Source organism: Micropterus dolomieu, linkage group LG20 (assembly GCF_021292245.1).
Source record: "Micropterus dolomieu isolate WLL.071019.BEF.003 ecotype Adirondacks linkage group LG20, ASM2129224v1, whole genome shotgun sequence".
NCBI classification, from domain to species: Eukaryota; Metazoa; Chordata; class Actinopteri; order Centrarchiformes; family Centrarchidae; genus Micropterus; species Micropterus dolomieu.
The window spans coordinates 995,974-1,016,472 of NC_060169.1; the positions used below are offsets into that span (position 1 = coordinate 995,974).

The window sequence follows — 20,499 nt, forward strand, 5'->3', positions numbered from 1 at the left end:
AGTATTCTGCTGGGTCCATGGCTCGTGCGCTGCTCTGAATGTGCTTGACAACTTCTCTGTAGGTTTTTAAAATATTATTTTAGCATCTTCATTTTTTGCTTCTTTGTATTTAAAATGATGGGTCAAGCACAGAGTGGTGCAGATAAGGAAGTGACTCTTCAAAACATCCAGGAATTATACCGTAAGTTTGCAAGTGAATGTCCAAGTGGAAATCTGCACTTGCATGAATTCAAGAAGATCTTTGGAATCAACAGAAACTCTACGGAAGAAGAAGCTGCATATGTGGAAATTGTTTTTCAGTCATTTGACACAAATAAGGTAATGTATCTTTGCATATATGAATCTAGAAATAAGTAAAACAAGCTGCACTATTTGTCACTATTTGCCTCGTTATTGCTTTAAATCAGTCCTTGTTGGAAGGCAGTGTGACTGACCGATCCTTCCATCTTAGGACGGTAAAATAGACTTCTTGGAATATGTGGCGGCGCTGCATCTTGTTCTTCGTGGAAAACTCGAGGACAAACTGAAGTGGTCCTTTAAAGTTTATGACAGAGATGGAAATGGCTGTCTGGATAGACAGGAAGTGAAACACATTGTCAAAGTAAGTATTCATTAATGTTTTTATGATTCTAAACATTCAATTATATATTTGAATTATTGTAATATTATTTGAAGCAGTTACTTCTGAATATTTGGAAGGATTGGACTGGACACAGTATGGTCCACCGTGAGTCGCTGGTTGCAATTTGTAACCCTCACCACTAGATGTCACCAAAACCCACACACTCAACCTTGAAGTCACTACAGAGCAGAAAACTTGCTTTTAATTCTGAAGTAAATATTTCACAAAAATAAATAAACATGACTCAACGTTTAAGTTTAAGTAAGATTACTTAAAAGCTCAGCTGATCTGCTTGATCACTTTATTTTATAAATGTGCACCGCCAACTTTAAAACTCAAAAACTCTAACAAAGAAAATCTCTCATGATTGTGTGTTCTGGCAAAAGCTTGTTTCTTTGTCTTTTTTCCGCTCAGATCATCTACAAAATAAAGAAGCATAAAGAACCGAGCATCACAGGGAGCATCGAAGATATTTGTGACAGAATATTTGAACTGGTGGACAAGAATAATGACAGTAAGTTGATGATTACGCCCACGTTAATATGGTGGCAACACAAGTCCTCTTCTCTTGTGCTCTTTTCTTGTTTTTGCTGTTAATGTAGCTACTTTTGGTGAATATAAACTGCTTGGATTCATTTAAAGACGCTGACTGTGTGTTCTTCTGAATTGTCCAGGTCAGATTTCTTTGGAGGAATTTATTGAGGGGGCTGAGAAGGACCCCTGGGTGTTGGAGCAGCTCCAGCTGGACATCGGGCCTGGTGATTGGTTCATTGAACAGCAGGACAAGAATCCCTGATTTCATAATATACAGTGTTTATTTTCATGACAGATGATTGGACACTGGGTGACAGTATCGTGCTGCATTGCGTTTTTGACCTATCTGAGCCTGAGACTGAGGATAATCTCCGGTTGTGGGACCTGCCAACAGGTGACTGCTTGGAGATGTAGCCCGAATCTTCCATCAAATCCTTCATTTCACCACGGTTTCTTTTTTTTCTTTGGTCTTCTACTTCTACAGAGCGTGAGGACACAGCCACATGTCATGGCTGAAGAGAGTCTGAAGTCTTTCCTCTTAATTGTTTTTTCCATCTGGGAACTGCTGCACGGAGTTCACAAACTGACTCACCCAAACTGTATGAAGCTACGTTTGCCTTCAGTGTAACTGTGGATCAGGTTCCAGTAATACATGTTCAGAGATTAATAGCAATCAGTTGAATCACTCTGTAGCAACACGTAATACTTATCTTCTCTCGTGTGATATTATTTTTAAATAGTTTTCCAAAAATGTCTTCACTGTTTCTGTATTTCACTGTTACCAGTTCAGCATGCCAATTGTTACAAGAAGGCAATAACAAGCAGCTGTTTTGATTCATCTTCAGTTACACCATCCTGTTAAAGGAACACTTTCACATTTTTGGAAAGATGCTTATTCAATTTCTTGCTGTTAGTGAAATAAGAAGATCAATACCACTCTCAAGTCGGTACGCTAAATATACAGGAGCAGGTGGTTAGCTTAGCTTAGCATAAAGACTGGAGGCAGGGAGAAACGGCTAGCCTGGCTCGGTCCAAAGTTCAAAAATACACCTACCAACTTCTCTACTGTTCACTGATTAACACGTTTCTTATTCAATCTGAACAAAGGCTGAAGAATGATAAGATGTGGTTTTACAGGGACTTATGTGCTGGACTATTTCTTGTCCAGACACAGTAGGTCTCTGAAGTCTTCACTGATTGCCTGGCAACCTCACGGTGATGGATTTTTAAAAAATCTGGACAGAACCAGGCTTGCTGTTTTGAAACATTGTCCTTCAACTCTGACTACGGTTGAGCACGGAGCATCATTGATGTGAACACAGAATCCGCTCCCCTGGTTTTGCTGTTCCTCTGTCAAATGCAATAGCTTGATCTGGGATGTTGTGTGAAGATTTGGGTCCTGCTGTTTCTGATTTCCAGTTGCTGTGTTGGCCTTCGTCCATTCCTGTTTCCTGTGACTAGCCAGGAGTAGGCTGGTTAGTGGAGCAGCCTTAGGTCCAAGCTGAGTTGGTTGAGCTCTTCTCCCGGTTCTCTTCCCCCTCGTCCTGGTCTGGCTGGAATCTGGCTGGGTGGTCAAGATGTTGTGGGCAGTGATGGAGATGGTGATGAGTTCATTCTGACATACTTACTTCTCCAATGGCTATTTTGCCGTAAGAACTGCAACATAAAAATGTCAGCATTTTATACATCCAATAACATTTGGTGGTTTGTCTCATCATCAGTGAATTCAGAGCAAACGATCTCAATCCTTGAAATGTACTGATGATATTTTGGGGGGTTGTCTACGCTTTAAGTCAAACTTTTTGTCGACTTTTGTCTCCAAACTCGAGCTGAATTCCTTCTGTTTTTAAAAAGCCTGCTAAACACCAAACTGTATGCAAACTCTCCCTACGTTGGGCCAAATGATGGTGATATTTTAGCACGTTGTCTTGATGTCAACAGAGATCAGTGCATGTATATACAGTAATCACAGCTTTATTATTGTCTGTAATCCTCTTAACCTTCTCTTATCACGGTGTGACCAGTTTAAAACTCAGAATACATCTGTGATGTATGTATTGAAGTAACTGCTTCAATGTGTTTTTTTATCTGTACTATTGTTTTCAGAGGTCGTCTGAATGTGAGAGATAAAGACAAAAAACTACGGCAGCGATAAGGAACAGAAATGCAGGAGAGGATGATAACTGCAGTGTGAATTAGAGTCGAGTGAAAATGGAAAGAAAGGGGAATCGATTGGTCATGGAAATGTACTGTTTTAGTTATGTTTTTTATTTATGAGCTTAACTCTTGATTTTACCCTAAACAAGAATACAGACAAACATGCTCTGTCAACACTCACCTCATGGAGACCTTATAGGATCTTTTACTATATGGATTTAGCCTGACTTACTATTCTTAGTCTTTAAGGCTCTTTACCCAACAGTATGATAATCTTTGGCTTCACAGGGACACAGAGGACCATAGACGTAGATATTTTTAGAGTTGTAGATAACACATCATACCACTCGTGTGGTTTTGCATTTGTACATAAACATATGTAAATAGTCTGCAGCGTGTGAGGAGTGTGTGTGTGTGTGGGGGGGGGGTCGTTTGTGAAGCCTACAAAGAGCCTTAAAGGCTAAGAGGAGTAAAACTAGGTAATCCTGACATTAAAACGTCCCACAGGGTCTCTTTAAAGTCACTGGAGAGATAAGGTGACAGTTTCTATGCACATGTGTGTCAGCAAGCAGACTTTAAATAGTTTTGAAATGTATAAACTGGCAAATATTGCAAAGCTTGTTTCTGACTAGAAAGCAATGAGAAAAATGGACTATTCTATATTCTATATTGTAGTCCACACTAATCAACCCTTTCAACAAGGCCATTGATTGGTTCATTTTCTGTACTAGTGTTGTAGTCAGACCGCCCAAAACGAGACCACGTCAAGACCAAGACCAGAGCTTATCAAGACAGAGACAAGACCATGACTTTTAGGGGCTGAGACCAAGTCAAGACCGAGACCAGTTCCCCACATTACATGACACACAATAAAAGGTGGAATGACATCATGGGTACTTCTCAAATTGATCTGAAAGATCCACATTCCTATTAAAGCACCCACATACAAACACTGAGAGCTGAAATCAACGTCAGCATCGCAGGGAGGGGTGACAGTCCTTAACGGTAACAACATATTTTTATTAGGCTTACTGGTTGCATTTGAAGCAATAAGTTTTGCATCCAATCAAAGTTCGGATGTTAACAAATAAATCAGACGATGCAAAAGCAAGTTATTGATATTCCCAAAGTTATGGTCTTGACTTAAAATCCCGAGTCCTCAGTGTCCGAGACCGAGACAAGACCGAGTACAAATGCGGTTGAGTCCGAGACGAGGCCGAGACCATCACAAAGACTGTCTTGAGTACTACAACACTAATCTGTACCACTATTCGATTACCAACCAGGCAAAATGGTCAACTTCCCTGAGGTCCCAGACCTTGAGGGGCCCCAAAGGCCCCAGGTTCACTGGAAATAGGTGCCTCTAAATTGGAATGTCAACAGAAATGATGAGCCTGGTTGGTGATTATTACTTAATGTTAACGCCCTGTGTAGCGAGTCCTCTAACAAAATATAAATGTACATAGAAAAAGTAAGAACTAAGCCTAACCCTTGGTACACATTCCTAAATAAGCGTGCGTATGATCAAATTAGTGTGCAATAATGTCTCTGATATAAGGAAGCTGACATGTGTAGTCTGCTGTGTGGGATGTACCTGATGGCCGCTTGGAGGCAACTGGTAAGATAAGACACAATAGTCTGCAGAGAGCGGGAGGAGAGGCGGCTAATGGGGCTTCCCAGCTCATGTTTGCCTCAACAAATCTCTGCCCCAAACGACAGACAGACAGACCAAAAGAAAGACAGTGACTGGCAGGTGAACGCAGTGGAATGTTTTGCAGACTTTTCTCAGCAGTTGGAGGAGACCAAACCAGAGCTAAAAGGAGAGCACACATTCCAGCTGGCCAGACGCACGATACTAAAGCAGATGATGCACTGAGCAACATTTAGAGCTATGGTGCTGGGCAATGTTGTTGTCACTGCTCATGAGTAAAGATTACCACCATAATCCCCTTCCCCCACCACTCTGCCACCGGCCCCGCACCGGCGCTAGTCGGACTTGCCACCAGCAACATTGCTCAAAAAATTGCACCGTGTATCATCAGCTTAAAGGAATGCTAATGTTTTCCAAAAAGAAGTGGATAATATGTTGTGCTTATTTGTTGCTGCCCCTAGTTATAGAAATAAAGTAATACAGATTTAACGCTGATGTGTAGATTAAAAACTGTCAGACTTTAGTTCCCCCAGGGGCAAGTATAAAAAAATGCTTGCATTTATATGTAATTTACAATTGTTTTTTGTAGTTTACAGTTGTGCTAACTAAGTTTGCAATGTATTTATGTGTTGACATTCTACCTTTCTCTGTTTGGATTATTTAAAGGTCAACGACTAACCTATGAACGTGGAGCTTATTACAGAAGGATGGCAATTCTTTTTTCAAAGAAAAATAATCTCTCACACGAGCAAAGTGATCCTCACAACGCAGTTTGAACAAAAACGGAAATAACAGACAGGTCATTATCTTGGTGTTTGCTTCCTCTTTGATGGAGCAACACGGGCCTCTTCTGGAGTAAAAACATATCATGAGCTAATTGAAGACTTCACCTCTGCGTAGCTCTGGCCGGTCCGATCATATCCGTAACCTTTATGCACCTTTTTTTTTTAATCGATGATAATTATACAAATGGTGAAAAGATGCGTGTCCTCGAGACAGCATTGCGCATGCGCAGATTCCTCCCAGTTGTCTGTTGACAAACGTGACCAAATGCATATCTCTGTCCCGTTTGCAAATCCATCGCCAAGTGGAATAAAATGTAATTTCCCGGGATTTTGTCGACGTTGCGAGGTTTCAGGTGGGTTCTTTACGACGGCTGTGAATCCGGTGTTCATTTAAAAGTAACATTTAACGGACCGAGTGGAAAGTCAAAATGCAGTTCAGTGCTAGCTGAAGTTAGCATGCAGCTAGCTAAAGTTAGCCAGCTGGATTCACGTTACTTAGCGATAACTCGTGTCTGTTTAAGTAACTGCCCGATTTTCCGACGCCAGCCAAACCCCCCGATGCCTTCTTTAAGTAGAAGTGTGAAACATTTAGGGTTAAAATGAGCTGTTGCACGGGTTAGTCAGTAACATTTGGGGGATGCAAGCTAGTAACTTAACGCTAGCTAATGTCAAAACGTCCGACAACTTTCATTGACGCTGGACTTGTTAGCAGTGTTGTGTTTGGAATAGTAATGTTCTCCAGCTCAGTCAGCAGTATATTCTGCGTTTTTAAAGCTGCAGATTGGTCGATAAAGAGAAACAGAGTTGTCTGTCTTCAGGCGTTAGCATCTGCCTGCAGGGTTTTTAACAGTATTATGTAGTTTCTTATGTACATGTTCGTGATGAATGTGTCTCCTCGGAGAACATTTGAATTTGAAGCATCACGCAATCAGGGAACATTTCTACTCCACAGTTCACCTGCTCCTTTTTTAAATGTTTTTGCTAATTTCAAATAAGTCAATGGATTTTTGTTTTTGTGTAAATAAATGACATAAAAGTTGATGGAAATATGTCAGACATTTTCATTTAGGGTAACTGTAGCTTACTGTGGTATGCATGAGAAAACCAGTTTGACCTGATTTCCCCTGCATCACGTGGGCTGGGCTGAATGAATCCGGCTGATCATGCACCCTGTCACTGTCCCTCCACCTTACACCAGGCCTCAAGTCCTGGCCCGTTCCAGTTGTTTGTGCACAAGACAAACCTGTCAGTCTGGTTTTAAACAAGGTTGTTCTTGTTTTTGCTGCTGAAATGGAGCCTGCGACCAGCTGTGAAGTGACACAGTCTGCTTGGCCTGCATCTGGCCTGCTGCTCAGGTTGCCTGATGAATTGACCTGAAAGCATGTACGCCTTGATCTATTATCTGTTATTCTAGGGTGCTTGTAAATATTTTAAGGAAGGAACACAGAGTAAGAGAGAGAGTGAAGTCTTATGTTGCCTGCAACTCTATAAGGGCTGACCTGCTCTGTGTAATACAGTACGAGTCCTGTTCTTTGGCTCAGCCACCGCCTGGGAACCATAAAATGAGTTAGGTGGTTTATCGTCTGTGTTGTTTGCTGCTGATGCTATACATCGTTTGACATGTAAGGTCCTCCGAGCTACAAGGCAACAGCAGCAATATAAAAGTGTCAGTGTCGCAGTGAAGCACCATTCTGAGACTATATTGCTGTGTACAATTTAATTTCAATTTGAAACAGGATGTTTGATGAGTGACCAAATCAGTGGAATAGGCAGTTTCAGCATCCTTGAGTCTAGTTTGAATTTATGACTAGCCATGCATGGAGGGGATTAAAATAGAGACAGAATGGGTCTGATAAATAATGAATACTGACTAAACAGTGAAATACTAGAGAGCCCAAATCCGACCACCACAATGAAGTATTTACTCTGTGTGTGTGTGTGTTTGTTTTAGGTCTGAACTGAAACCATGCTGAAGTGGTTATCCGGTGAGGAGGGAGCGCCTGGCTCTGTAGTAAGTACACATGTGCATATTTGTCATTACTTGAATGGTCACATGTACTGTGTCAGGTGACTGGCATCGAGGAACCATTGTAAGCAGTAACGGATCCCGCAGTTACACATCTGAGTTCAGAAAGATCGTATATTTTATGAGTGAGTAACATGTCTCACAACTTGTTTCCATCGAAGCGTTTAAAACAATCCTGGATGTAAAATAATGGCTGTAAAACTGAAGAGAAACGCTAATGTGTGTCTGAAATCAAACAAAGTGTGTTGCTCTATTCATACATCTTTAAAATGAAATAAATGTCACAGAGTGGTCGTTGAGTTTAGTCAGCACTGACGACGTTAACAGAATCATTTCGTGTTATCTATCTTGTGCAGCCAAAGCTCTGCTGTCTGTTTCATTTCCAGATAGACTGGATTTAGGTAGACTGCTGAGCACGGGGCTTTGACACAATCACAGCTCACACTTCCTGTGAGGGGTGACCACTGCTCCAGCTTAAATCCCCCCACGCATGCCCATCCTATTTTCTCTGCAGCTTATATATCTTATATATCTTTATATTATTAGGTCTTGCTAGGAATGATTCATACAATCGCTCGTATTTTTTACTTAATACAAAACATTGAGTTTAGCTCGTTCAGTTCTCACCCCTCGAGTTATCTCCTACGTCTCTTGTTCCACCTGACCTGATACACAGGATTGGTATGGTGACCTTTACTGACCTTAGTAGATGGGCTATGTATCGGCTAGGGCTGCGCGATATGGCCAAAAATATTATCATGATAAAAAATATAATTTCATTTGATGTCGTTAATTATCACGATAAATGTCAAATCATTATTTCTTTTAAGTTAAGAGGCAGATTTTTTTGCTCCTGAGGGAAAATTGACAGGTAATTGTGGTTTTAAACTGTTCGTTATGGTCAGAATATGATAAACACTGTAGTTAAGTTTACAAATCTGAGGTAGAACCTTCTAAACAAGTATGATAAAATCTTAAAATTAAGTTAAAAATCTTTTCACTCCCTTTTCCTCAAGAAAATAAAATCTTAATTGAAATATAAAGTGCTAATTTGTTTCTGATTCAAAACTAATTAAATCAAACATTTATTGAAAAGGTATTATATTGTTATGGAGGAAAGTGAAATTGCTTTAAGTTCATTTGTTGTCTGACTAGGATGTGCACTTGATGCAGCATTGAAAACCATCTCTGTGGTCACAAGCCCCCCATCTCTCCTGTCTCTCCCCAGGGCCCGGGCTCCCCCCACGGTGCTGCTGCTGCTGGAGAGGTTGCTGTAGATGAAATGGCAGAGCGGCTCACCCAGACGGAGCAGCTTGTCACTCAGCTGAAGGAGATGATCCGGGAGAAGGATGCTGCACTTCGCTCCAAAGATGACCAACTTAAGGTGAGGACGATCTCCTCGCTGTCTTCACAAGTCTTCTCAACAGGAGTAACAGGAGTAAATGCCAGCTGAAAGTTGATAAAGAACGTTATGTGCACTGTTGAAGCGCTCTGTTGGCTCTATGAAATCATCATTATTGTGTAATTATTTGTACAGCATACTGTAGTTGTTTATGCCCATCAGACTCTCTGTATAACACTCGCTCGTTCTGTGATTGTCTTAACCATGACACTGGTTTTGTTTTCAGTATGTGTCTCATTTGCCAGTTTAATGTTATCTAAATGAAAGTGTCATTGTCAGTTTGTGGGTTTAAAGTTCATTGTCTTCAGTTGTGGTTGGGGGCGCTCTGTTTACTTCAGTCTCTGTGTATTTATAATACTGATATGTTAATTCCATGTGTTATGACGTGACGTGGGCTTTAGCTGATGCCGTTCTCCTGGTACTAAATGAAATGAAGCACGCTCTGGTATCTGACTGAGCCAGGCACAGTTGGTCACATGGCTAATCTAAAATAGTTTGTAATGCTTCAGTGGCTGCTCCTGTTAGTCACTGACTGAGATCACTAGTTAACTATTAAACTCCCAAGTCAAAGTCTACTACACAATAATAATAGACAGGAATGTGAGATTAGAGTTCAGCCATCACTGTAAATGTTTGGTTTAGAAGCACATTTACAGGAGAGTGCAGAGAGGAACACACAGGTCATCATTAGTACAGGTACTAAGACGACAACAGGTAGTTGAAGTGCATATATATATATATTATACATATCTGTAGAGGTAATATACAGTATGCACAGTGTATAATTAATGTACTAAGATATTTACAGCATGAACATGTGCAGCAGTTACTGTAGGCAGGGAGGGTAAAAGTAAAAATATAAAATATATAGTTCAGGTGTAAGTACAAGTATTGCTAATAGTGAGATATCATATACAGAACAAACAGCTGGAGTATGAATATGGTGTATACACTATAGATATGTATATGATATGTACAGACAGGTGTATAAATATGAACACGCTATAGGTCAGATATATACAGCATGGATCTCGCACTATTAGTCATATCTTTTTTGGTAGCATCTGCTCCAATGTTTAAATAGTGTCTGCTTCTAACTGACCAAACTGAAGAACATATTGTGTGTGACGCAGGTGGAGAAGGAGACGTGTGAGGCCAGATTGTCAAAGCTGCGTCTCCAGAATAAAGCCAAGGTGACGTCCCTCACCACACAGCTGGAGGAGCTGAAGAAGCAGCAGGGAGGTCAGGGCACGCCAACACACAGCAAAAAGGTACTGGCGCAAACGCACACACATTTACGGTGACAGTACATGTGAAAATGAACCGCAATTAATAGATAAATTCCCCAAACCTCACCACTATGTGTGTGATTCTAACTTTACTTTGTTGAAATCCTAATTCAGATTAAGCAGTGAGAGATTTTCACCACTTGGGGGCACAAAGGCTCTGATGCAAAGTCACTGTAAAACACACGTACCATTGGTTTAAGTTATTGTGGGTAATGTGTTGACACAGAGCAATGTGAGCATCCTGTTTGAGTCATGTTTCTGATCTTCTTGCAGTTATAGTCCAACGCATGATCTTCTAGCGTTGTCTTGTCTTGTTTCCCTGTAGGGGTCATCAGAAGGAGAGCAAGCGAGTCGGGGCAAGATTGTCTTGCTGAAGAAGAAGGTCGAGGAACTAGAACATCAGCTTGCACAAAGAGTGGAGGAACTGGGAAACATGGTAAAGTATCTACAGGCGAAGAAGATAAATTCATTCTCCTCATGAGCTCATATATAAACTATGTTATTTCAACTGAGCGGTGTCACAAAGAAGCTTACGGGTAGAAGATTAATTACAAATACTTTGTTATGGCTGTTAAGCCCAGAGGACGCATCAGGACAGACTTCCTGTCTTGTTAGTGAAGTCAGCTTACGTGGTTGATGGTATGTCTGTGACTTGTTGTGGTTGACATATTGGATCACCGGGTGAACAGTTGTGCGTGTTCAGCGCCTAAATACATTTCTCATCATTTGCTGCTGCCCTATGGTGAGTCCAGACCTCTCAGATCGTCTGGGATCAGGTCTGCTTTCTGTCCCCAGAGCCAGAACTAAACACAGTGAAGCAGCGTTCAGTTATTATGCTCCACATATCTGGAACAAACTCCCACAAAACCCGAGGTCTGCTGCAGCTCGGTTCTTTTAAATCCAGCTTCAAAACAATTCAGTTTGCCACTGCATTTTATTTAGTAGTTTGGCCTGTTTTAGTCTATTTGGGCTTATTTTTATCTTCAATTTTATTTTTCTTAGATTTGTATGGTTATCTGAGGTGGACAGGTATACATTTACACACAAGCTTTGAAATTTGAAAGAATATCATTATTAATTTCTTCCAGAGGAAGGACGCCGAGTCACAGCGGCAGCGAGGCGAGGAAATGGACGCTATGCTGATTGAGAAAGACAAGAAGCTGGCAGAAAAAGAGGCCTACATTGTCCACCTGCAAACAGCGTTGGCAGGAGACCAGCCCATCACACCTGCACCACAACAACAGGTCATACACCTCACAAGAATGTGGTGTGAACATCAATACAATTTTCACAATGTGAGATTAGGACAGAAGAAATAATAAAAGAGTTTACGGTATGCCCAGGCATTCATTTGTTTATGTTCAACCCAAAGGGCAGTAATGCATGTTTATTACCTTCCCCTGCTCTCTCTGTAGACCTGTGCTTTACCTCCTCAGGTGACAGAGGACAGTGGAGCAATGCAGGAGCTGCAGCTGCTGGTGCAGAGCCTGACCAAGAAGGTGGGAGAAGCAGAGGAGCGCTACAGTTTGCTGCAGGAGCAGGCGGACAGCCTCAGAGAGCTGCTGGCGACAGAGAAGGAGCAGTACAGTCAGAAGGAGAGCATGTACAAACAAAATGTAGGTTTTCAAAGCACTCAGCTGGTACTCTGGCATATTTCTGAATGGGGGCACCGGAGCGTCTTTTCCAAGCAGTGATGCTTCTATTGCAGAATTTGATACTGCTGTCTGTATTTGCAATCTCCTGTCTGATGAAGCACCCTGTGTTTGTTTTAGATCCAGACGTTCAAAGACATCATCATTCAGAAAGATAACCAGCTGACGGAGATAAACCAGATGCATGAACAAGAGCTCTTCAAGTTAGCAGCAAAGTCTGATGCCAGTGCAGACTTAGAGCAGGTAGTGACTGCACTCATTTCAGCTTAACTTGTGTTAGGAACAGCTTCTGTCATCTCTTTGTAATGCGTTTGTAACGCCTGCTGAAAGATTTATTTCTGTTCAGTGTAACGATCCACAGTCAAGGCGCCGCTGTAGACACGTGATTCTGGTTAACACATGGAGTTACTGTATGTGTTTAGTCTCATTGAATCTGTGTAATTGTATTTTTTTGTATTATCCTCCTCAGCTTCTGAAGGCTCTAAAACAGAAGCTTCATGAGAAGGAGGAGGTGCTGCTGGGTAAAACCCAGGTCATTGACGTTCTCCAGGGAGAGGTGGACGGCAGGGACCAACAGATAAAGGTCAGAATAACATCTCTTCACTTTAAACATTTGTTTCCTCTTGGTATATATTTTATGATCACATGCTTGGCTTTTAATGATGCCTACAGAATATTCTCCCTTGATATATGTAGTAGCCATTCCTTAACTCCATCTTCCCCGTCATTCCCCTGCCTGTCCTGCCTCTTCATTGTCTTTTCACCCCACAGGAACTTGCTGAGCGGCTGCGTCGGCTACAAGTAGAACGAGAGAGCTTGGAATCCAAGATGGAGGCAGAGAAGCATGTGATGCGAGCGCAACTGCGTGACCTGATGGAGAAGCAGCAGGCGGAGGTGCAGCGAATGACTGAGCAGCATCAGGCACAGATGGCCCAAACGCAGCAGGATCTCCTGGGGCAGCTGGAGGAGATGAGGAGGGCTGCGGTAACAGCGCCACCTGCCAGTCAGGAGCCCTCAGCAAGTGGAAACGTGCCCGCAGATTTAGCCTCCATACAAAGGATAGCTGAGCTGGAAGGTTGGTTGTTTTTCATTTGGGTTTGTCATCCTCACTGTTCACCATACATTAGAGTGAAAGCTCGTCGTTTTTACAGCCCTTCATCAGTAAATTCTCGTATTACCCACATCAAGAGGACACTTTTCACCACATTTAGCACTGAATCAGATGCAGAGTTTTTAAATCTTATTTTTAGATTTTTAGATTAGATAGTTTACCCATTTTGTAAAATATACAAATAGAAGTAAAATTACCCGATTTTAATAAAACAATCAGCCCTATTAAATGTAAATAAGTGGGATCTCTTCAGAAACCATGTTCATCTTTCATCCATTTCATCCGACTTTCTCTCCATTTTCTCTTTGCAGCCCAATCGAAGCAGAAAACGGATGAAGCCACCAGGTCAGATGCCAAGTTCCTGAAAATGAAAGCCTGGTCTAAATCTCGGATCAGACAGTTGGAGGAGGAGTTAAAGAAAAGCCAGGTGAGATGTCAACATTTTTTGGATTTCATCTTCAAAAAGTTGTGCTTATGTTCCATTTCTATAGGTGCCCTGTTATTTTCTAATTGAAATTCAACCCTGTTTTTATCCCCAGTCAGATGAAAGAGATGTGGCTTCAAAGGGAATTACAGGAAACTCGACTTGTTATCCAGAGTAAAAAATATAAAACGCATCAAAATGCAGGCAGAACTCTTCTAAGAAAGTCTGTGAGGTGAAAGATTTGACCCATTTAAAAGATGTTTACTTTGTCCGCTCTAGGCTGGAGTTGCCCCCCCTGACCTGACTGCCCTGCGGAGTCGTATCACAGCACTGGAGGAGGAGAGAGAGGAAAACATCTGGAAAGTGGAGCAATACGAGGAGCTCAAAGCAAAGAACGGTACCAAAACAAATCATAGCGGCTTGTTTAGCGAAAACACCAGCGCACCGTATTCTGTTATTCTGTAAATTTTACTCTCCCACTGTATGTCTTAAATCTGCAATGTCATTGGTAGCTTTGATGCCAAAATGAACATTGTGTGTTTGATGTTTTCTGCTAGAAATGCTGGAGGCTAAGCTGGTGGTGTATGAGGAGCAACAGAGGACGCTACAAGCAGACCTGGAGCAGTTCACCAAGAGGGCTGCCTCTCAGGTCAGGGATCCAGGCCTTTTCGTTTGCTGTACACTTGATGAAACCTGCTCATTGTTGATTTCTTGTAACTCTCTGCTCCTTTTGGTCACAGGCAAGTGAGTCGGGCAGTGCTGACGACACTCAGAGCCAGGTGCTGGAGTGGCAGGAGATGGTGGCTGAGGCAGTCAGCGCCAGGGACCGGGCCAAGGAGGAGAAGGCTGCCATGTCCCTCCGCATGAGCCACATGGAGGAGGAGAGAGAGGGTAAGGTTGCTGCTGGGGGGGGACGCAGACTCGTGAAAAGCCTGGTCTGTCGTTGACATTAAATAGAAGATCACACATGGATGTTGGTTTGCTGTACGTGCTCAGACTTGCCTAATGCCAAATCTCACACACGCTCTTGCTTAGTGAGTTTCATTCATATGAAAACATTAACTTAAGTAACCAATATGTGATTGATCCCTTTCTTTTAATAACTGCAAGAAAAGTTGCTCTGTGTGGAATGCAACACGGCACACAAACAAGCAAAATAGATCTACTAGTTTAGAGTATTAAGTACTCAGCAGTAGTAAACTTTCCGTTCTTTACTTCACTTTAATTGATATAATTATCAGTTATTAAACACCTCTCAATAGAAAGCGATATGAGTCAATAAACCCACCACCAGTTTGTGTTTCACTGTTTTCCACGAGTCCTCTGTTGTCTGACTGAACATTACTTTCTTTTTCTTAATTTTTCCCACCGTTGTTAACGAGGAGCATTTGTTTTACGCTGTGCTACCTCCCATCTCGTGGACCTCCACCCCCCAACACTCTCCCCCTCCAGCCCCTGCTCCAGGGATGGGAGCAGCCACACAGAACAGTTTCCCATCAGTTTTGTGCATGCAGGCTCCTCTAAACCTCCAGTGCAGCTCGTGCTCGCTGTACTGCCCGCAGTTCCCCTGAATTCCACCTTTGCTGGGGTGAGCTACAGGCAGTACAGTGGCAGGCTGCACTTTAGAGTCTGCCATTTTGTTTTTCCTTTCTTCTCCTCTCCTGTGTTGTTCCATTCTTTCACCCCTTTCTGTCTTTCTGTTTCTTCTTTCAATCGTTAGATTTCTGGTGTGGCCACTAAAATATTTTGGAATAATCCATCAGTTAAACAACATTTATCTTTTGTTGTAGGATGGCTAGATTTTCACTAACTCTGGGATGAGAACTAATGTGTGTAACGATATATTGAGAAAGAATGTCTTTGTTTGAAGGCCAATAGGCCAAAAGATAGAGAAGAAGTAATCGTACACTTCATCACACAGTAATTGCTTCAGTCATTACTGATAAAGCTGGCACACTCCAGGTCTTTTCAAATGTAGTATTCTCATTTCAATTCAAATTAGCTTTATTGGCATGAATGTGTAACAACAATATTGCCAAAGCATCATACATACAACATAAGAACAATCAGCCCCATACATTTCATTAAACAAGTAATTAAAGCGTATGCGTATTCTCTTGTAGTGGTCCGAGTTACTGTAGGAGCAAAATTAAAGTTATGGTATTTGGATCTTCTATGAGAGCTTACTGGCAGGAAATAGACACAATAATAAATCTTTTATTACTCAGACAAATTGCATTTGTCCCTTCGAACATCAAGCTATTTTGTGAAAAGTAGTAATGCACAAAATATATTCTTCATTAATTTAAGTAAAAGAAAGCCAAAGTCGTGCTCATAATGAAAAGGCTAATGGTCCCTTTTACATTAATTATGGCTGTTGATTTTGATTAGCTGTGTGTGCCACTGACTGTTAAATTACTGAAACGACAAAGTGAAGTAGATGTTAATGAACTTAGTGTGAATAATGAGACTCAAAAGCCTCACAGCTGAACGCAGAGCCCTCACAGTAATTAACACTTTTTCAGCAGTTAATTTTACGGAGCTGTGTGTCCCATTCTTCTTGTGCTGACAGGAAATTATAAACCTTTCTTGAAACATGTCCTTGCACCTAGTTAGTAGAGACGGTCCTTTCTCACCTTTGCATTCAATCCAAGCTCTCCTCTTGGTGAAAGTTTCTTTGGTGGTGTAATTCAGGTGGAGTGACGATGGGAAGCACATATTCTAACTTGCTTATGTGGTTGGTGCTGCGTTAAAGTGCTGCTGGAAATACTGTTTACACGTTTAAGTGGAAACTAATGAGTTGTGTGATACAAGAGTTTCTCTGATGTGGCTTTTAGGGTGACGATAGCAAGCATCAGTTGCTATAAACAATAAGACATGTTGACTTCACCAGCATCAGTTCCTGCTAAGCGTTTGCTTCTCTGTGTTGCCCACAAAGCCGGCAACGGGCAGCTCAAACTGACGGTGTGCATTATGTTGTTATAACCAAACCTATATATATATATATATATATATATATATATATATATATATATATATATATATATATATATATATATAAGGGAGAGTTAGTCCTAAAGGCGACACATATGTTTGCAATTTCATTTTGGGAAAGAAGAAAAACATTGTTTGGCTTCCCTGTTGAGAATTTGATTGCATTAATCATTATAAAGGGTCGTATGGCCTCAGCTCTCTGATCTCACCTTATGAATGTCTGAATAAGCTGTATGCTTTAAGTGTCTCACTTAAAACATCAGATGTCAAACACTTGTGCAGCACGGCGTTCTTTGGAAACCAGCAGAGGACTAACACGCTTGGCTTCATGAATAATACTCATGTTCTCCTGTTCTTACGTCCTCCATATTTAATCCCTTCTGCTGTGGTCAGTGTAGGTGCAGTATGAGGCAGACTGGCTCTAATCTGCCCCAGACTTGTTTTACTCGACATGAATGGTGTTTTAGTAGTTACAGTTATAAGAATGTTTTATTATGTGCGTAGTCCTGTAGAAGTCCCTCTCTGCTTATACACTGAACCCACACTGACTACTGCTTAACCCACTGAACTCCTTTTCTTTTTCTGCCCCATCCTTTGCATTGAGCTTCCCTGACCCCCCCCCCACCAATCAGCCTGTTATCACAAAACAGATGGGAACATGTTTTGTTTAGTCTAATCAATTTGGCACTGCCCTGCTTGCATCCTATGCTGCTAAATGAAAGTGAAGAGCACTGCAAGAATCCCCTCAGACCTGTACCTGCCCGGAGTTACTCTGAATAACTGTCTGATCTCCCTGTTGGAGAAAACAGTGGCGAAACACTGGCTTTAAGTGTGACTCATGAAAATGGACCCTCTCCTTCCTCCCACAGCCACTTCTGCTTCCTGTCTCCCACATGTTTGGATGCTGTTTTCCTTTGCTATGCAAATTAGGTGTGCATGGCTCTGACCAGAATGTTGCCTTTGAAGTGTTTCTCAGGTCCACAGACCTTATGCAAATACAAAAGTGCATACGTATCTAGAGTTTGAGTAACTTTCTCTTTCTCCATCCTTGGTTCTCTCAGTCTCTGTCTCCATACTTCTCTTATAGTCTGTCACTATTGTTGCTTTTGGATGAAACTGTTATCTATGTTACAAAGTTCATTTGTAGTGTTGAACGTGCCTCATCTCACTCTTCATCAAAACCACCACCTAGACGCCAACACACTTATCTATTCTCCATCTCTGTCGTCCTGTCTTCAAAAAATGTCTTCTTTCACTCTGCCATCGTTCTGTCCTGCACATTTTATACCCACTACCCATCCATAAATACATCCTTCCCCTTCCCTGTGGCACAAAACTGATTGAGGATGACTGGTTCTTTCCTGGCTGCTCTGATCCAGCACTGGCCTCTAGGCAGCAGGAGTTGGAGGAGGAGCTGGCTCAAGCTCGGGGGCTCGGCCAACACAGGGCCAAGAAGCTGGCGGCGCCGGCCCAACGAAGCCTGCAGGTAGGTGGACAGGCTGACATTACTGTGGTTGTGCCACGGTAATACCAGCATACTTTCAGACGTTTGTCAAAAGCTTATATGTGCTGTGATGTTTCCGATGGCATAGAGAGGAGGAGCATCTCCTGCAACTAACGGCTAACCGCACCAAACATTTATTACACAACATTTACTACCCTTTCAGAATTATGCAAACAAAACTGGAAAATATATTCAAGCCAAAGGTACTTCTGCCTGCTGTGCTGAAGTAAGATTCATAGTCGACACTTTCTGGGTGTCGATTGTAATTTTAAACTTAACTGTAACATTTTGGAAGCAGTTACAAAGTTTATTCAGTTGAAACAATAATGATAATAATAATCTGAAGATCATTTCTACTCATACAGGAAGCAGTTGTGTATTAGTAGGGGTGGGAATCACCAAAGGCCCTGCGATACGATATTATCACGATACTTATGTCACAATACGATATTATTATTTTATTACCTTTTTTTCAACTTAAAATTTTGTTCCCAAATGAAAACTCTTTTTCTCGTGGACTGAAAAAGCAATTGATTTCATTATTATTGGACCAAAAAGTAAAATTCTCATGTACAATTTATATAATAAAAGATCGACACATGACATCCGTGTATCGATACAGTATTGCCACGGAAAATATCGCGATACTATGTTGCATCGATTTTTTTCACTTTTCCCACCAGAAATGCAGCTTACATTAATTAAAGGTAGCTAATTGAATTGCAGTCTTTCAGAGAAGGTACACAATAAAAGCCAATTTTATATAACACAATAATTGCAACAAAACTCTCAAGATACCGGATGGTCTGCTTTTTCATATGGACTGGGCACTTATTCTTATCAAAGGAATAGTTTAGTATTTTGGGAAATACACTTTCTTTTTGAGAGTTGAGAAGCTCAGTACCACGATCATCTGTCTGTAAGGAACTGATGCTCTATAGATTCTCTTTGCCCTGCTTCAGTTACGTTTATCCCACTTGCAGGAGGATTTCGAGGATTTTGTTGGACACGCCCCATTCCAGGACCGGCGGAGCACCTCTGAGAGCACAACCCCGATGGAGGGAGAGAACATGGGAGGTTGGTGGCCCGAGTACAGTACTCCTGACACAGGTGTGAGACCCGCTGGACAGTTTACACTAGCATGCACACGGTCATCCGCTCATTACTTTGGGAACCTTGAGTTGTCTTTGGGTTGATATTTTGTTGTTTTCACCATAACCCTCCAAACTTGTTTGTGTTGGATTGTGGCTGTCGGTTGGTTTTGTCTTCTTTTTTTTTTCATTTAACCTGCTAAATATTGAAATACCTATTATCACGATCTATGAGTCGCACTGTAGCTCAATTTAAACTTATCTCACATTTGTTTAAAATAACACTGGGACAGTTGGTGTAATCCCAACATTCATTGGTTTGCTTTTTCATCAGTTTACAGTATTTTCTTTGGACACGTGCATGCTGGTTGAGCTGGCTAGTGTTTGTTGGATTTAGTCCACTGAATGCAATGAATTTTTGTGAGATCATGTAAATGTAGGAGGCAAGACACTCCCCATCTGTGGTAAGTGTTATTTTTTCATCGTTTGCATGTTCTGCATCTTTTTCTTCGTTTCCTCTCATCCTGTCTCGTTGTCTTTTTAAGCTGCTGCTTGTCATCAAACCAAAAAATACATCAGCCACTATCATCAAAAAAAAAATCATCAAAACTAAGAACAAAAATATAAATTATGATGTGGGAGTTTTGTTTTAAATGTAAAACTGACTGATGTACTTTTTGGCTGTTTGCAGCTAAACCTTGATCCTAGAATTGCATTTCACACTTCTAGTTAATGAATCTGCCAATGAATGTCCTTTTAATTAGCTCATAAGAGATGTGTTTTCTCTCAGATCGTGTAGCCTGTGATCATGAGTCCCCCCCGATTCACCTTTCCTATAGATCTTTACCTACCTTCCCCCCCCCCAAAGTCCCGGACAGTAGGACTGTCACATTTTTAAAAAGTCAAGTCGCAACATGAGAATAAATACGTACATATGTATTTTAATGAATGCAAGTGCAGCCGCATAGTGTTATCATAAACTATTTTGTAGAAGCGGTTCCATAAATTTGCGACGCCTCCGCTGAGAAGTTCACAGGTAGATTCAGATTTGTTGTCACAGTAATGTGACTTTGAGGCAGTTTTAAAATCCAGCACACAGCCTTACCAGTCCAAAAAACTTCCTCACATTACTTCTCAGATGATTTGATGTTCTGCTTGGCATTTTGTAACAAAGACAGCAGTAATAGCCCAGTTTACTGATAGGGCAACATGGCGTGCACAGGGTCAGACAGACGCCCTCACCGCCCTTTTGCCCTT

General features: G+C 41.5%; 2 protein-coding genes across 2 annotated transcripts in view; both read left to right on the top strand.

Annotated features, from left to right (window-relative positions):
• Positions 1 to 117: 117 nt before the first annotated feature.
• On the top strand, positions 118 to 1,460 carry LOC123959426 (guanylyl cyclase-activating protein 2-like). The gene is made up of 4 exons (XM_046033470.1): positions 118 to 318; positions 452 to 601; positions 1,037 to 1,136; positions 1,297 to 1,460. Exons 1-4 carry the CDS (start codon positions 118 to 120, stop codon positions 1,416 to 1,418), a joined length of 573 nt encoding a protein of 190 aa, XP_045889426.1. The 3' UTR covers positions 1,419 to 1,460.
• Positions 1,461 to 5,985: 4,525 nt separating this feature from the next.
• LOC123959427 (golgin subfamily B member 1-like) overlaps positions 5,986 to 20,499 on the top strand; it is a 32,697-nt gene continuing 18,183 nt past the window's right edge. Inside the window, exons 1-16 of the mRNA XM_046033471.1 lie at positions 5,986 to 6,102; positions 7,701 to 7,760; positions 9,004 to 9,159; positions 10,311 to 10,448; positions 10,792 to 10,902; positions 11,555 to 11,710; positions 11,903 to 12,082; positions 12,239 to 12,361; positions 12,588 to 12,701; positions 12,890 to 13,193; positions 13,541 to 13,656; positions 13,933 to 14,050; positions 14,211 to 14,302; positions 14,394 to 14,545; positions 17,983 to 18,133; positions 19,135 to 19,228. Of these exons, the coding sequence (XP_045889427.1) occupies positions 7,716 to 7,760; positions 9,004 to 9,159; positions 10,311 to 10,448; positions 10,792 to 10,902; positions 11,555 to 11,710; positions 11,903 to 12,082; positions 12,239 to 12,361; positions 12,588 to 12,701; positions 12,890 to 13,193; positions 13,541 to 13,656; positions 13,933 to 14,050; positions 14,211 to 14,302; positions 14,394 to 14,545; positions 17,983 to 18,133; positions 19,135 to 19,228 (2,050 nt within the window). The 5' untranslated portion in view covers positions 5,986 to 6,102; positions 7,701 to 7,715. The remainder of the gene's footprint in view (positions 6,103 to 7,700; positions 7,761 to 9,003; positions 9,160 to 10,310; positions 10,449 to 10,791; positions 10,903 to 11,554; positions 11,711 to 11,902; positions 12,083 to 12,238; positions 12,362 to 12,587; positions 12,702 to 12,889; positions 13,194 to 13,540; positions 13,657 to 13,932; positions 14,051 to 14,210; positions 14,303 to 14,393; positions 14,546 to 17,982; positions 18,134 to 19,134; positions 19,229 to 20,499) is intronic.